Source organism: Phalangium opilio, unplaced genomic scaffold (genome assembly GCF_054372755.1).
Source record: "Phalangium opilio isolate 3A_F unplaced genomic scaffold, DU_Popi_V2 ptg000079l_1, whole genome shotgun sequence".
In the NCBI taxonomy this organism is placed as follows: domain Eukaryota; kingdom Metazoa; phylum Arthropoda; class Arachnida; order Opiliones; family Phalangiidae; genus Phalangium; species Phalangium opilio.
Genome location: NW_028324187.1, coordinates 8,204,255 through 8,221,590, shown reverse-complemented (window position 1 = coordinate 8,221,590; position 17,336 = coordinate 8,204,255). Strand labels below are relative to the sequence as shown.

General features: G+C 38.6%; 2 protein-coding genes across 7 annotated transcripts in view; both read right to left on the bottom strand.

The window, feature by feature from the left end:
* Window positions 1–45: 45 nt before the first annotated feature.
* Window positions 46–3,368, bottom strand: Ttc7 (tetratricopeptide repeat domain 7). Its single transcript, XM_089846274.1, has 3 exons — window positions 3,072–3,368; window positions 708–2,902; window positions 46–636 (listed from the first exon to the last, which is right to left on the bottom strand). The coding sequence occupies exons 2-3, from the start codon at window positions 2,848–2,850 to the stop codon at window positions 230–232; spliced, it is 2,550 nt and encodes an 849-aa protein (XP_089702400.1). The 5' UTR covers window positions 2,851–2,902; window positions 3,072–3,368; the 3' UTR covers window positions 46–229.
* A 139-nt stretch (window positions 3,369–3,507) lies between these two features.
* Patronin (calmodulin-regulated spectrin-associated protein patronin) overlaps window positions 3,508–17,336 on the bottom strand; it is a 43,519-nt gene continuing 29,690 nt past the window's right edge. For 3 of the 6 annotated variants that reach the window (XM_089846263.1, XM_089846264.1, XM_089846260.1), the window contains 14 exons: window positions 13,491–13,586; window positions 13,156–13,371; window positions 12,912–12,997; window positions 12,434–12,587; window positions 12,178–12,292; window positions 11,585–11,854; window positions 11,121–11,499; window positions 8,110–11,026; window positions 7,909–8,054; window positions 7,629–7,823; window positions 7,342–7,460; window positions 6,883–7,253; window positions 6,633–6,796; window positions 3,508–5,509 (listed from right to left, as the gene is read on the bottom strand). In XM_089846263.1, the coding sequence (XP_089702389.1) occupies window positions 5,377–5,509; window positions 6,633–6,796; window positions 6,883–7,253; window positions 7,342–7,460; window positions 7,629–7,823; window positions 7,909–8,054; window positions 8,110–11,026; window positions 11,121–11,499; window positions 11,585–11,854; window positions 12,178–12,292; window positions 12,434–12,587; window positions 12,912–12,997; window positions 13,156–13,371; window positions 13,491–13,586 (5,361 nt within the window). In that variant the 3' untranslated portion in view covers window positions 3,508–5,376. Of the gene's footprint in view, window positions 5,510–6,632; window positions 6,797–6,882; window positions 7,254–7,341; window positions 7,461–7,628; window positions 7,824–7,908; window positions 8,055–8,109; window positions 11,027–11,120; window positions 11,500–11,584; window positions 11,855–12,177; window positions 12,293–12,433; window positions 12,588–12,911; window positions 12,998–13,155; window positions 13,372–13,490; window positions 13,587–15,769; window positions 15,986–17,336 lie in introns of those variants that run through there. The other 3 variants (XM_089846262.1, XM_089846265.1, XM_089846261.1) reach the window with 3 other exon arrangements.

Genomic DNA, 17,336 nt, shown 5'->3' with positions numbered 1-17,336 from the left:
TTGTTCATGTGGTCCGTGTAATGGAAGCTGAATAATCCCATCAACTGCAATGATAACTTCTTTATATTATTATACTTTTTTAAGTACATCGACGATATATTCTTTATAATTAAATTTAAAACATTTGTGGCCACGCCAGCATGGTTGTTACATCATGATCATCTAGTTTACTATAAAATATTATTATGCAACGAACGAGTTTAGACACACAATTTTGAAAACAATATTCTTATTCGAGAGTTCGGGTTATGTAAGAGAATGGTAATATGGGACTGGTAGCTTCTAGATCAATGGCGGTTGCAATGCAATCACTGGCTGAATCGTAATCTCCCATTTCCCTAAGAACTTGTCCCATATTATACCATGATTGGTGTGAAAGAGGGTCAATAGTGACAGCGTCACGTAGAGTTTTTTCAGCTAATTGGCTGCTGCCCAAATAATGGTACATCAACCCTAAATGCTGCAAAGCTCTTACGTGCAAAGGGTTAATAGCAACTGCGTTTTGAAAGCATGTTTTCGCTTCGTAATATTCGTGGCGACATTCGTGGACGAGACCTTTCAAAACCATAAGTTGATGTGAAAGAGGAAAGATGGTCGATGCTTCTTGGATGCAGGCTTCAGTGTCCATTGCTTGGCCTGTATGGCGCAAAACGGGGATTGTTTGTCATAATAACTCTTGGTAACATTACCACCTAGGGATGACTTACCAATATTTAAATATAAATCTCCAATTAGAAGCCATATTTGAAGCTGCAGCATCCATACTGATTGAGGACCTGGTTTGGGTTGAAACCCGTTTATGGATGACGCAACTTCGGATAGAGCGTGTTCGACTCTCGATACCGCGGCAACTGAATTCGCTTGGGGTGATCCGGAATCTCTATCAGATAGTTCTGAAGAGTACATTTGAAACAAACTCCTGGTGTCGCTCGCAACCCTGTGCAGGTTTTCGTCTTGAAAATCGTGTTTAATTTGCCCTTCATAAAGTGTCCTCCATTTCTGCAACATCTGTTTGCTGGTTAAAAGAGCGACTTCAGCACCTTCCGTCAATTCTTCAAGATGGGTTTTAGTGTATAATAGGTTGAGATTTTCAGGGTATTCCTCCAATGCGACGTCCAGGAGTTGCAGGGCCTCTGAATATTGCTTTTGCGCTGTTAGAAGCAGGATCATTAGGTGAAGGGTGTGTAGATGTTCCGGTCTAAGATTCAGGGCTGCTCGAGCGTGATTTGTGGCTTCGGGAATCTGACGGGCTTCGGCGTAATGAAGAGCTAAATAAAATTCGGCCAAATGATCCGAAGTGTCCGTCGATTGGGCTTTAACAAAGGCGTCAAAGGCTTTCGATCTTAGTTCTTGTTTTCGAGTTTGGGGACGAGCTTGTTCAGAAAGGAGTTCGTATCCAATGCCAATTAAGAGATAGCATTTCGCAAGAAGTCCTTGGCTGTGTTGCTTCTCTCTTTCCAAAGCCTGTTCAGCTTCACTAACGCCTTGATCGTACAGTCCCAGATGTTCGAAGCATAAACGCGCTGACAGTAATAAGGGTAAAGCATTCTGAGGCTGTAGTCGGGCGCATTCTTGCAGCATCAAGTGAGCTCGGGAGTATTTTCCGTTTGTCATAAGAGCCATGGCGAATTGCAGCCATATATGGTATTCCTCAAACGCAAACTTCATCGCCCTTTCGAACGATTCGCAAAGGACAGCGCATTGCCCGCGTCTGACTAGACTTATGGTTAGAAGGTTGTAAACGGCTGCCACATTCAAGTACGAGTGAATTCTCGCGTCTTTGAACTCGGGGGAACGGTCTAATACAGCGTTGCGAACAGCCATGGCTTCGCTGATGAATAGTAACAAAAGAACTTCTTCATTTTCGTCTTTAGGAACGAATAGACTTTGGCCAGTGTATTTTTTAGGTTTCCACGGACTTCCTGATGATTTGTTGTTCTCGGGTTCGGGTAGAAATTTCTTATAGGCGCCTTCGGAAACGCCTCTCAAAAGTACTTCGGCTAATTGACGTGACATGGTTTGGCGAAGTGATTGGGTAGAGCTAGTTTCCACCGCTGATAAAACGTTACGGTACTGGTTGATAGCTTTCGCCATTTGACCACTTTGAATATGAAGCAACGGAGCTTTTTGTAGAGCCATTTCTAAGATAGCTCCTATTCGAAATTCTGTGTTTGAAGGTTGATAGGTGATTTGAGCACCACCAGGCATTGATGAAGCGCCGACAGAACCGGCGGCTAGAACTGGAACAGTTCCCCCACTCTGTCCTAATGTTTTCTCCAATTCTTGTAGATAACGTAGTGCAAGATCTCCTGCTCTAACCAAGCACTGTAGGATCTGCTCTTCCCTTTCTTTGACCTTAAACTTGCTTGTTGAACCGGGAGCAACTTTTTCAAGACAAAATCCTTTAATAGCGAAAGATTCCGCCACAACTTTTAGTAAGCGAATCTTCAATTGCTTCTCCGACAAGTTATCTAGTCTTCCTTGGGTCAGATGGTTTAAAGCTTCTTCATATCCGCCTTGGGCGTACAAAAGCTTAGCCAGGAGAAAATGACCATCTACAAATAACCCGCATTTTGGACCTTCGTTGACGCAGGCTTGAAGTAATCGTTTAGCTTCCGTTAATCCCACTTTGGCTTTATTGATGTTAGCTTCGCTTGGGCTAAACTCTTCTAAGTGTTGTTCCAATTTGGCTTCACCAATATAGAATGTGGTTAAAGGGTCATTAAGGCCTCCTGTTCGTTGACCTAATTGTTCCGCTAATTCTTGGGCTTTCTTCCAATTTGATTCTTCCCTACAACGATCAATTTCCGCTTCTAAACGACCAGCCGGCATTTTCTGTTTCGCTGCCATGATGTTTACTGGTCCTGGACTCGCGTTTTTAGCAAAGGTTCTACTGTTTTTCCTAAAAATATTACGAAAGACTAAAATATTAGCAAAATTTTGTATTTCGTAGCCTTAAAACGATTTCAGAATTTCAGAGATAAGCCGGGAAGCCAAAAAATTTCAATCTTCGTAAAGATCGCAAACTTATATTTTGATTTTCATTTTGTAAGAAAATTACGGTAATTTACCTGAGTTACCGGGTATATTTCGCTCATTACTTCATGGTCGATGGAAATATTTGCGTCAATATCTTTCCTTAATATAATTATATACTTAGATTTTCCTTAAAAATTAAAAAAAACCATTATTATAAATCGGTGAGGTTTCAGATTCAACCGTACTGCAACCTATATTAGAGACATATAATATTAATACATGTTCTATCTCAACTAGTACGTACAGCAAAGGTAAAGGCTGCCCTCTATGCCTTAAAAACAGAAGCTAGCAGGGCCTGAGACTTTTATTCCAAAACCATTTTCGACTCCAATCATCTCACCTAATCCTCCCTGGTTTAGCAAGGCTTACCGTAACCGATCGATTTGCGTATTACTAAGAGCAATAACACTTTCAGAACCTGGAGTAGAAACGATGAAAAATAAAGTATTAAATATAATACCTCGTAACTGTATCAAAAAAAGGTTTAATAATTAATTTCTTTGACTTAAATGGAAAATAAAAAAAAAAGCTCCTGAGCTAAGTTACACAAGCAACGTTTTCAAAAACTGCTTATAATTTTTTGTTGTTGTTTTTGTAGTTTAAATTAAAACCAAACCAAGGGAAAAAATATGATACACAGACAAAATTTTGTATTTTTTTTTTTATACATTTGGCAGATAGTTTTCAAAAACAATTCTGTATATTTTCTTTTTTTTTTTACGTTTTTAGAGTAACAGTGTCACTATAAATCAGACGAAATAAAAAAAAAAAATTAACCAATCGGATGACTCGAGAAAAAAAATACCCATTCAGACCGAAACTGAAACCACCATTTTGTTTTTTTTTTTATAGTAGTTAATATTATTTTCCAACAAACAAACAAAAAAACAAAAAAAAAAACATTCCTATGTACAAATTTTGTTGTTTTTTTTAACCCATCCATATACACTGGAATTATATTTAAATTTTAATTTCCTCAAAATTTTTCATTTTAATGTACAATATTTTCTTTTTTGTTAAATTCACCCCCAAATTAAAAAGGCTTAACTACATACAGTACGCTATAAGTTAGGCCTAACACTATTCCAAAAAAAAATAAAACGTTATAGCTACGATAAAATTTCTCACTTGAAAGTTGAAACTTTTCTTCAAATTTGTTACAAAAAAAAAAAACAATTTTATATTAATTAATTATTAATTAAACTAATAAAATAAATTAATAGACGAAATTAAGAAATTAAACGTTCCCTCCCTCAAAGCACCTGGTTTTAATTTTTTTTATTATTTTTTAAACGTTAAATCTACTTACTTACGATATTTCAAAGATGTTTGCAACGTTTTATCTAACCTTTTTTAATTGCCTATTTAAAAAGGGGAATTGATTTAAATAATTTAAAAAACCTAAATCCATAATTAAATGAAAACCCTACGAAAACGGAAACAAAATAATAATTAATTATTTTTAGTATAAAATAATTATCCTATTTGTTTTCTTTTTTTTCGTATCATATTTATACAGAGGGGCTTTTAATTAATTTATTTTTTTTTAATTGGTTATTCTTGGCACCACAATAACACATTAGCCGCTTAAATTCATTATCAATCAGCGCTAATTGACAAAAGAAATTACTGATTTGCGTTGCGTATGTTACCATGTTTTTTTTTGTCACACACACCGCCGCCATTTTGTCCATTCATTTTTAATAATTTTCCTTAAGCCTTTGTCTCTTTACTATTTTTTTACTTTTGCGCTCTTTAGAGCAGCGAAAGTATTTTTTTCTTTTAATATTTAAAACTAAAAATAGGCTAAATGTTAGTCCATTGATCACAGTAGTTAAATTAATTAATTAATAGAACAGACAAACACTTAATTATTATTAAAAATAACTAATAAGAAAAGGGTTTATTACGATCTTTATTAATATTTCTATCATTTCTGATTTCTGCCAAAATTCAAATTTGAATTTTCCGTTGGTTTTTGAATATATATATTTATGTGTATATAATCGTTTTTAATTTTATTTATAACAAGGAATGTATTTTAGGCCTATTTTTTTGAAGAAATAATAGACGTCCTAGGCCTATTTTTTGAAGAAATAATAGACGTCCTAGGCCTATTTTTAAATGGAATAAGCTGCCGATGTTTTAACGTTTTTATTTGGTTAAATTTTTTCTAATATATGATTTTTGTTTTGTTAAAAAATAATAATAAGGGTTAACTTAAATAAGAAAGCTTCGTTTATATTTGTTTGTTTGTTTTTTTCCCTAAAACTTTTCATATTTTTTTTTCTTTAAAACTATAGAACTAATAAAAACCGGTAAGAAATAAAACGGAAGTTAAAAGAGATCCTTTTTTTGCGCCATTGCTCTTTTACCCGACCATAAATGGTTTTGAATCGTAATAGCGTCTATAGTTACCGTTAAATGTTTTGTTTGCACTTCACTGAAACACTTTCCACCGGAATTGTACCTACACAATTGTACAAGTAAACAAGTTGAGTAAAGTAAATCGCTATACAACATCAGTGAGCCGCCCCTCGGGAATAGCTACACAACAATAGAGAACCGCTCCTCGGGAATCACCGATATACAACATAAGTGAACCGTCCCTCGGGAATCACCGATATACAAAATAAGTGAACCGCCTCTCGAGAATCATCGATATACAAAATAAGTGAACTGTCCCTCGGAATCACCGATATACAACATAAGTGAACCGCCTCTCGGGAATCACCGATATACAACATAAGTGAACCGCCTCTCGGGAATCACCGATATACAACATAAGTGAACCGCCTCTCGGGAATCACCGATATACAATAGTGAAACGCCTCTCGGGAATCATCGATATATATAACATAAGTGAACCGCCTCGCGGGAATCATCGATATTTATAATATGAGTGAACCGCCTCTCGGGAATCATCAATATACAATATAAGTGAACCGCCTCTCGGGAATCATCGATATTTATAATATGAGTGAACCGCCTCTCGGAAATCATCGATATATATAATATAAGTGAACCGCCCCTCGGAAATCATCGATATACAACATAAGTGAACCGCCCCTCGGAAATCATCGATATACAACATAAGTGAACCGCCCCTCGGAAATCATCGATATACAACATAAGTGAACCGCCCCTCGGAAATCATCGATACACAACATAAGTGAACCGCCCCTCGGAAATCATCGATATACAACATAAGTGAACCGCCCCTCGGAAATCATCGATACACAACATAAGTGAACCGCCCCTCGGAAATCATCGATATACAATATAAGTGAACCGCCTCTCGGGAAACATCGATATATATATATATCATAAGTGAACCGCCCCTCGGGAATCGACGTAAAACATAAGTGAACACACGTGAACACACGCTCGCTCGTAAATCACTATAAACCAACCACTATAAAACATTAGTGAACCGTCCCTCATAAACCACTATGAACCCCCCCCCCCCCCCCCCCGCTTTCATATCACAATAAAACATCTAGGAACTGTCCCCTGGGAATCTTAACTGATGGTAAGTTCTAAGAAAAACTTTTATCTCCAATTGGCATCAAAGTGAAGAAAATGGCACTTACTTGTAAAATCTATCCATCATTTTGGCGGTGATAACTTTGGGTCCTATTCCATACAACTTGACAACCTCCTCCTTATCAGGATTATACGAATACATTGCCCGAAACTGGCACCCAGAATCACGGAACAATATAAGGAAATGTTTGCTTTCAGAACGGTTGATTTCCTAAACGAAACAGTAAGTAAACCCCATTCCTTCCAATAAGTCTTTTATTCTTTTAACGATATTTGTCAATGGTATTAGCGACTTACATCTAAAACTTTTCGTTTCGTTTCGGAATTAACGGATCCAGCCAGCACCGTATTAATAGCGTTGAGAATAATTCCCCTATTGGACTTAGCCGCCGGTTTCACGAAAAGCTTTGGACCAGTGTAATCCGTGAAAGCGGAGGAAGTTGTGGAACCAGCGTCCGACGCGCCGTCACTGGGTGGTCCCGTTCTATGATGAGGCACGAAGCCAGGGGGTAAGTAGGGACCGCGACAACCACCTCCACTCGACGTCGGAGATGTCAGTTGCCTACTGGGACCAGAATTTTCCGATTGGGGGCTAAGTGTTCGGTGAGTTAGCGTTCCTCCACTACCCACGCTGAACAGAGAATCCTTGTCATCCTGGTAATCTAGACCTGAATGACGTACGCGTCGAAACGAAAGTCCCTTAAAGAATCCTCCGAGAAACGCGTTCGTTCATCTTCCGAAGTCGCGATTACTTACCAGCTAGACTTAGATGGGATCCCCTACTCATGGTATCTAACGACGAGAGTGGCGTTGGTTCTCGCGTATGAGTCGTCACGTGAACTGACTTAGGCCTGGGACGGGTGGCGGAAGTGGACCTAACGTTAAGCAACCAATAAACAGCAAGAGTATCGCGGCAACGCAAGAAAAAGAAACAAAACCGAGGCAGAAAATTTTTAGATTTTACCAAAGAACTTCGTAAATAAAAAGTGTCTCAACTAAGTAAGTAAGCACGGTGTCTTGGTGATTATTAGGGAATTACCAACCTCGGTTTAGCTTTCGTAAGTGTTCCAGGTCGACTTCCTCCATGACCACGGCTACTGGACGACGCGTTATCAGCCGGACCTCCGCCATCTTTTTCCAATTCCTCCTGCTGTCTTCTCATTCGATAATTTTCTAAAATTTGTTGTCTCCTAATTCGTTCCTCCTCTTTTTTCCTATCTTTCTCTTCTTGTTTTGTTCTAATACCAACCATAATGGATGGATGAATTATCGTCCCTGTTGACGAGACATTGTTGGGGTACAAGGGGGACTATTTAATAATACCTTTCTTGTTCCCGTTGCATGGCGTATTCTTGTTCTTTCGTCAGCCTCTGGGATTCTTGTTCGGCTCGCCTCCTCAAACTCAGCATCATAATCAATTCCTTCTTCTTCTGCATCTCGCATTCAGCTTCCTGTTTTAACAAATTCATCTGAAAAAGGATATCTTAAAAAAAGAAAGAAGAGTAAAGAGGATGCAAAACGTACGGGATCGGGGTTGACTAGATCCGCTCCGATGAAGAACCCAACACCAGCCTCATCGACGCTCTGAGTTCTCGTTCGTGGTGCCTGTTGAGGTCTTCCTTCCGAACCAGAGTCGCCACCGCCGCTAGAAGCCTGAGTATTTACAGCCCCGCCTCCTGAAAGTGACGTTGGCAAGGGCGGCGATTTTCTCGTGGTATCACTTCCGGTATCACCCGAAGACTGATCTTGGCTAGATCCTTGTTTTCCGTTTACTTTGGATGCGGCGGACATCGCCTTAACTTCCCTGGGTCTCATTGGTTTCTTCGGTTTTGGTTTTTTCGGTTGGTCATTATCGAAGGAGATATAGAAATGAGTGTTGTCAGTTCCATCACCTCCTTCACTGGGACCATTCTTAGGTGGCGAGTTAGAAACGTTTTCGGGTTCCTCTTCTACTTCCGTATCGCGGATATTCCTCGGTGGAGATGAGGATTCCTTCGTCGGTGAAATGCCACCACTTTTACCTTTGGGTATTCGGAATGTTCGACCAATCATTGGCTTGCTGGGAGGTGATGGTGGAGATCTTTCGGGGGAAATGGAACTTCTTACGGGACGACCAAAATCGTCCACCGTTGTCGATGTTTGTTGAGACCGACCGCTCGTTTCTTCGCGGTAATTCATATCCCGGTCGGGCACTATGGGTTGGAAATTGGAAGCCTGTTGTTGGATTTGGGTGTTTGGTTGTTGAGGTTGATGGGAGTAATTGGGGTTCATTTGGTTTTCTTGTCCTAGTCTGAAGGACTGTTGATGATGAGGACCAGGCATTTGGTGAGGGGGTTGTTGAGGGTAGTTCATAACCGGGTAGTTACCCATCGGATCATAATGTCCCATAGGAGGTTGAGGTGGAATATTTCCTCCGGCACCGTATCCCCTATTATAATCGTACTGACCAAGAACGGGACCGTTTTGATACATCCCGGGTTGATGGTGAGGGTACTGGTATCCGTACCCATCGTGTAGAGGATATCCTTGATTTCTGGAATCCATGAAAGGCACTGCAGAGGGCGAACGATGGTCGTAAGCCGGATGATGCATTTGATGGCCGTGCATCATGTGTTGGGGATCCACCGAAGCTGGTCTCATGGGATGAGGCTGCCAAGGTATTTGATATTGATCGGGAGGCGTCATATGCGGTGGTAACGGTTGACCCCATTGACCCCTGCGAGGAGACGTATTCGTGTTTATAACTTGAGGACTTATTTGTTGTTGAGGCGATGGACTGTACATGTTACTAATGAGTTGGTTTGGTGGAGTTTCATTTTGCCATTGTCCTCTTCGTGGTGACGGAACAAATCCTTGTTGTTGTTGTTGAGGTGGTGGTGCTTGCTGCTGCTGTTGACGTTGACTTTGGAATACGCTTTTTTGAAAATCCGCCGGTTTATGCGCGGATGCGGATTTGTGTAAAAAAAAATTCTGCTGGGGTTGTTGTTGTTCTTCGAGGATTTTCCCACCGGAAGGAGCCAGATCTTGAATGGAATATTGCCGTTGAGATAAACGCGAAATATCGGCTTGTAAATCGGAAAGACTGGAATTTAGCTGCTCTATTGAGTTTTGGAAATCTTCGGTGTTTATGACGTCGTCGCTAACGGAATCTTCCAAAGGACTCGTTTGATCGGGGGAGACGATTCCGGCCATGGCCCCGGGTTTTAACCACTTTCGCGTAACCGAGTCAATGTCGTTTTCAATGTCTTTGATCGAGACTTGGCCGCTGTTACTTTGAAGTGGCAAAATTCCATTAGCGGAAGATTCTTTGGGGGAAACGAGGCGCTCAGAATTATCACTAGACGAGTCTCCATCCGCAGGAGTCTGAGCCGTACCTGGTTTGGAGACTGCCTGTAAAAAAGCCGCCTTGCCTAGTTTCTGCCGCTGTTTCTTCAACATCGTTTCCATCCTCCGTTTCTCTTGCTCGATTTTTCTTCGCCGTTCTTCCAATTGCAACCTAATATCGTTTAACTGAGCAGCCAAAGGTGGCGAATCCTCCGGGTTCTCTTCCGTCTGGCTACTTTCTCGGTTTCTAATACCCGATTGTTGCTGCCAAGTTGTCGTGTTTGGTAAAGTGGCGAACGAAGTATGCCGATCCTCCGTTTGCGACCTTTCCACCCTGGATTTCTGAAGGAAGCTGGATTTTAAAGCTTTAGAGGGATTGGAAGTGCTTCCGGCGGGTGCGACGGTTTCTCCGGACAAACCGCCGTCCTGATAGCGACCCTCTTTATCGTGTTGCATGTAGACGATGTTTATGGCAGGATTCGGGTTTCCATCTCTCAATTTCGATAACTGCGCGAAGCTGGTCGTTGCCAAGTTGGAGCTATAAGGATCTACGTTTTCTAAGGCTGCCTTTTCGGTGAATTCCGCTAATTTTGCCATCATGATGTCCTTCTGCCAAGTGGTTTGGGTTTTGGCTGGAGAGCCACTGGCGGATTTACTGACTAAATCTTCCACTCGCGTTTCTTCGGCTAACTGCTGGTAATAGTCCGCTAAACCGGTACTGAGTCTAGAATTTCCTTCTGACAAAATGGGGTGTTGTTTTTGGGAAGGACTAGTTCCGTATTCGTCCTCCACTTCCTTTCTTCTTTGGATTACTTCCGGTATCTTATAACCTTCGGGTGGAGACCCCGATTCTTTGGATACCAAAGAAACGGGTCCGGAACCTCTCCTGTCTTCCCCCCTTTCTTGAACTTTTGTATCGTGATTTGAGCGTTCTTTGGACTGTTTTACGTAAGCGGGTCTAAGTGGTTCTAAGCCTTCCTTCCCATTGCCTGGAACTTGTCCATCGGGAGGGAACAGTTCCCTCCGAACTTGGGAAGAAGGCTGAGTGTCAAAAGGTAAAGAGGTGTCCCTATTGGTAAAGTACGCGGCTATCTCTTCATCTTCGTCAGACTTTTGTCTGCAACGATATCGGGACGACCCTTTTTTAGCTCGCAAGTAACGCGTCGCGACAAGTTCAACCGAAACCCGGAAAAGGTTAAAGAGGTACTTACCGAACTTCTTCGTGATTCACTTTACTCGGAAGCCCAGCCGCGATCGACGAATCGGGATAAGATTTTGACCTCCTCCTATCTGAATCGGGGAGATTGACTGAATTGGTTCGCCTAAGGGAACTAGTCGGCGAAATGGGGCTTTTGGAACCTTCGTGACCTCTAATCTTTCGGGCAGATGGTGACCTTTCGATCGTCTTATCCCTAACTGGAATGGGACCATTCGAACGAGGACTAATCCTATGTATGTCCGGAAGGCTAAAAGAAGAACCTCCGTAGCTACTGACACTACCCCCTGACCTAAGGTCGGGTATGGGACTGACTGCTTGTTGAAAAGAACGTAAACGGTGATCTCGACCATTATGACTATGACGCCGATGAGCTAAAATTATTTAAAACCCATCAAGATCGCGATTCGGACCTTGCCCAACAAAACCGGGACACCAAGAGGGGTCACTTTAAAATACCTTCAAACGCGGAGCTCTGTTGTTTAACAGGCTCCAAGTCTTCCTTAACACCAGGCCTAACGACACATCTAGCGGGTCTAATCTCGAAGAGGAACATAAGATCGGCTAAATAAGCTAAAGTACACTGTTTGATGGTATCGTGCATGTAGAGAAAATCTTCCAACGTTAGAAAGCATATGTCATGGGGTAATTGATCCTCGCAAAACCTCTGGACCAGCTGGAGGTTGTACAAAGAGTCCGCTAAGCTAACTGGCTCGTTGAAGGATATTTCTGTTATTTTGCAACAAAACAAAACAACAAACCCCTTTTAAATTATTTACCTCATTATAAAAACCTTAAACAATGCCTAATTAGTAGTAGTAACATTAAAATATTAATTTTAAACGACTTTTTTGGCATACTGCCACTAATTACAACGAAATAGAACACTGTACACATCAAAATCGTAAGTTTACGAGTGGGAGTTTAAAAAAACGCGAAAGTGGGTGATAAACTCGCTTTAAACAACCTACACTGGTTCTTAAACCGAAAAATGTAAAATATATGCATAAAAAAAGGAAAAAAAGCATGCTAAAACAAATGGGTCTTCTTACCTTGCCAAGGTAAGTAGTCTGGGCAATAAAAACTGAGCACAGCAGCTAGAGAACAGCCATCGCTCAAATCAGCCAAATCTTGAATTATTGGAACGTTTGGAGACCTATGGGACACCTTGAAAGACAAGAGAAAACATTATTTCGAAAATATGCTTAAATAACTTGTTGAATATTTATTAAGGAAATTAAGATCTGGTTTAAAGGTATCCCGCTGCGATAGGATATGTTTTGATTAAGTTATTTATTGGTATCGTACCTGTCTAGGGTCTGACTCTTCGGGACTATGAAAAGAACCCATTTCCTCTTCTATTCTATGTTGAAGTTTAACACAGCATTTATTAATCCAAAGAACCGCGGCTTCTTCGGCGTCATTTGGGATTTCGTGAGTTGCCTCAACAGTGGAAAACCTCCTAATGAAATGATAACCAAAACGAAGAGTTTTGTTGTTAGAGTGTTTTACGGATGACCCCTTGTCTTTCTGTTTCATTTTTAAATTAAAGGGGTCATCCGTTAAATACTCCAATGATAAGTTGTAAACGGGGGCCGTTGTGGGGGAAAAATTTCACAGAAGTTACAATTGGGACTCGGGGGGGGGGGGGGGGTAATCACAAATCGGTCCTATCACATTTTTTGGAATACATTGTATTACTACAAGATTCTTGGTAGACTTACAGGGAATTATCATAAACTTATAATAATTAATATTAATATTGAAATGAAGGTTCTGTACTTACGAAACAACTTCAACCACTTTCTCTGGAATAAGAACCTCCTTAATAAATAACGCCATAATACCCTCAATAACTGCCATATGAGCGCTCTGCAAAACACAATTGAAAAACCCCAAAATTCGAATTACTAAACGTTACCTTAATTTTACTTAATTTACTCAGTTTCCTTATTGTAAAATCATCTTAGTTATTTGCCTCAAAAATTATAAGAATTCGCGGCCCAAAAATTAAAGGAAAGGACACTTGCCATTCTAATGGGTGCCGTTTGATTTAAAACCGTTTCAGTCAGCGGCATATCGGATGGTTCTTCGACGTGAACCCCTTTTCGCATCAAGACCTGCAGGATGCCATGATGGTTTAAACTGTGGTAATTCGGATCAGCGTAAATATTAGCCAATGCCGAGCAGTATAAAGCCCCCGTCGAAAGACCCTGAATTATCATTGGCTTCAATCGATCTTGATCCTGAAAAGAATGAAAGAAAGAAAGAATCTTTTTTGGTTAATTTTAATTATCTAATAAATAAATAACTAAATAAATAAATTAATGAATAGTATTTTAATGAACATTGTTACGATACTGACCTCGTGATCACGATAATAAGGGTCTTTTAGATCATTTGGCAGAGTATTTTCGCAAGCTTTAGAAACCAACCATAAAACAGATGCCCTTTGTCGAGCCTATAACGAAAAAAGATTAAAAACATTAATTAGTTTAATTATATTATAATAAATTGGGATTAAAAATATGTACACATCATAAACATATCGAGTCAGTCAGCTGACGTACACCTTACATTCCCACACTATTCCTAACCATCCATTTTACGATATTACCACTCCATACTAAATCCTCCTTTATCATACCATTTCAATCTTTAATAGTCTTTCTTCATATTAAATTAATTTTAATTAAGCGTGCCTTTAAAACTAGTTTAGCGTAATTAAAATCGAATTTAATTTTCCGTAGTAATTTAAGCTAGCCCAGGTAATTATTTAATATTATAATTATGACGTAAGAAAAGTTTAAAAACATGTCACTAAAATGGTTAAAAATTAGTAACGGTAGAAAATGAAAAGTTTTGATTCATGCCCAGAGGTGAAGTATATACGCTTATCTCCTAATGACATTAAAAGTTAATTAAACCGAGGTTAAAGTCATTAATATAATCATTATAACAATGACAAATATAACTCTTAAGACAATATCAAAATGAGAAGGTATTTGAAACTAAATAAGGAAACATGGTTTGAGCGTTCAGTGAGACTAATTTTTGAAAATAAAATTTTATATTATAAAATGAGGTTAGACCTAAACGGAATATAAAAACTATCCATTTCGTGGGATGTTGTTGATGTTTCTAACCTTTCATTTAAACAAAACACAATTACGCCATCCATTATTTACCGTGAAATATGGCGGTAAGGTTACTTCTTAAATAAAGAAGTGTGTGTTATTTTACACTTCAAGCAGATGGTGCGATAAAATAAGGTAAGGTTTATTTCGAGTTTAAAAGTTGGTGGATTTTTATTTGTTGTAAAATATGAGACTACGAAATTCTATTGGACCTTTATTTCAAACCTAAACCATGAATTTATTCATTTAAATGAATAAATTCATGCCTAAACTATAGGTTAACATTAAATTTAATACATCGTTCTAAACGCGTGGAGATATTTCGTCTTACTCTAGAAACTGAAACGGAAAATCCGTAATAGATATTTAGTCACAAATTATTCCTAAACACCGACAAACAATTTAAACGCTTCAACAAACTAGATTAGTATCGCTTCGCCAGAAAAAAATGATAATATTTATACAGAAAAAGAAGAAAAAAAATGTGTGTGAATGAATCATTGATTTCAAATTCAAACTAGCAGAAAATGTATCATATAAATTTCTTTTAACCACAATGTTTTGATGTACGCCGCCGTCGCCGTCCGTTTCTGATACCAAAATTCCTGCTACTATTTTTCCTTGTGATATTAAAACCAACTATGTCTAGATGTCTTCTCTATATAAGGAATTGGCCCACTTATAAAGAAAAAAAAAAGAAAGAAGTTGCCCAACCCACTTTTGAAATTTCTCTCTTAATCAAAATTTTTAGCCAGGGCGCCATTTCATATGTCGAAATCCTAGCTTAGGCGAACCTTAACCTCTGTTGTCGTTTGATTGATTTAAGGGTTAGCTAATATTATCGTAGAGATTTCAAGAAGTGTCGTAATGTGATGTGATGCTTTTAAAAGATAATCAATCCCACATGCACGGTATAATCAAGATTGACCATAAGTTTTTGAGCAAATACGTATGGTATTTCATATAACAATACCATGTTTTCAGGTTCACTATTATATAAATTTCACTTGTTAGTTAGTTAGGGTTAAATTCAGTACACTAATTTTCGCCAAAATGTATCGAAGAAGAATTTACTGTCATGTCCAACACCCACCGGAACATCTCAATATCCAAAAAATAATATACAGTTTGATTTTAATTTTTAATAAATTTTTCGTTTAAATTCTTTATTACTTATTTCAAATCTGTATCCCAATCTACATCAGGCATCCCTCCACTGACACTTATCCCTTAAAAATATGGCTCTTAATCCTGACATAAAAAAAAAAGCCTTTCCACATCCTAGAAAGAATTTGCTCCTATAAAGGATAAAAAGAAATTCGATACCACTTTTGTTCAAATTCTTAGATTCATAAAATCTAAAGTAGATTCTGATTTTTATCTATCGTAAATCCCCCATAGAACCAACCATAAGTTCATTAAAAAACGAAGTACAGTGCACTCACTATCTTTGAGTCATATTATTAATTTTAAAGAAGATAAAATAAAATGTATTAGGGATAAATACCAAAAATAGATGACAACTTGATCTCTCCCTCAACAGGAAGACGCTATCGGGAAGGTGGACCATTTTAAGACTTGCCCGATAGCGAAATTTGAATTTAATAATCCTACTTAGGAAAAAGAAGCACGTTCGAACCGAAAATCGCAATCGCCTCGTTTTGTATAACGTCGTTTAATCCGTAATTAAAAGTTCACCTCATCACTATCATCATTATCACCGCATTTTTACAACCGGTACAAAAACAAAATCCAAGAAAAAAACGTGAACTGAACTGTACGAACAATTCGACACTTTTGTCATTTAGTAAAGTCGACTTAGATACTCCACAACAATCACTAATTAAAATTCCATATTCGCAAACGTTTTAATGAATCCAACTTAAGCCTTGGTCAAAACATTAATCCATTTAAAATTCAACAAAACCATTCCGAATGACAACTGTTGTAACAAAATTCCCGTAACGTTCTTGGATGAAATCTAAATCCCGAACATCCGGCGGCGACGTTACGTCTTCGTCACGCTAAAGAACATTCTTCTAAATTTTAACCCCCCTTTCTTAAAAAAAAAATACAGATAAAATAACAGTTTCTACCCCATTTAAAAAACTTTTTTCGCAAAAATTCGAGCACAAAACTTAATTTCGAAATATACACAAAACCGACTACTTCAAGACGATTTTTTTAAAATTATGAAACACTAGTTGACTTAAAGTTTATTGAGGAATTCAACTTAGGGGATCGCGTAGGACTATCTCTCTCTCGTGACGACATACATTTTTAATTCTCGCGCTATTTCTACCTGTACCTTCTTTTTTTTAAAAAAAAACCTTAACTTAAGCCTAATTCCCACACGTAAACAGACAGACGACGTAACGTAACTATCGTGCAACCCGCAAAAGGCGAAAGTAAAGAAAGATCTTTCTAATCTGTATTATAACGTGGGTATATTGTTGCATCCCACACTTGGGGGGAAGAACTTTTAAAAACAACGTTTTTCCCTAAAGCTTTCTGAAGTTGAGTTAAATTTACTTTGGTAGGAGGGGCTGGTTGGGGCCCTATTTAGGCCTATTTTGAAATTAACGTTTTTTCTCAGTCACGACGAGGGTTTTGCGCTTTCATTTAAAACTCAGCCATAGGATAAAATATCTCATAGCTTTTTACGAAGTATGTTTGAATTTGGGTCGGATTTGATCGTTCCGAAATGATCATTTGTTCGAACAATATTTGATCAAAATAGCTTACTAAATATAAATGTGACATTTTCATTTCAATTGCTAAATTTCTTAAGGAAGATCTGCCGTTGTGTTAGTTTCGATTACTATTTTGCGTGATCTAGGCTTACTTAAGTTTCAGTGTTCTCGGTTAGTTGGTATGATCAGACCCTACATACAGAACGGCGGCGTCTTATATTTGATCAACGAAAACATCTGTCCATAAATACCTATCCATGATTGTCACAAATTTATTAATCTATGTATTGCATTGTGGAAATACTTGTCTCTATCCCCCCTCTAAGAATTGTTGTTTACTAGGGTCTAGATAAGATAACAGAAAAATTAAGGTATCGTTTA

Bases quoted from the DNA above. Each gene is read 5' to 3' on its own strand.
- Ttc7 (XM_089846274.1), bottom strand. From the start codon at position 2,850: ATGGCAGCGAAACAGAAAATGCCGGCTGGTCGTTTAGAAGCGGAAATT. The intron at 637-707 runs GTAAGTCATCCC...TGCGCCATACAG, and splicing joins AGATTTATATTTAAATATTG to GCCAAGCAATGGACACTGAA.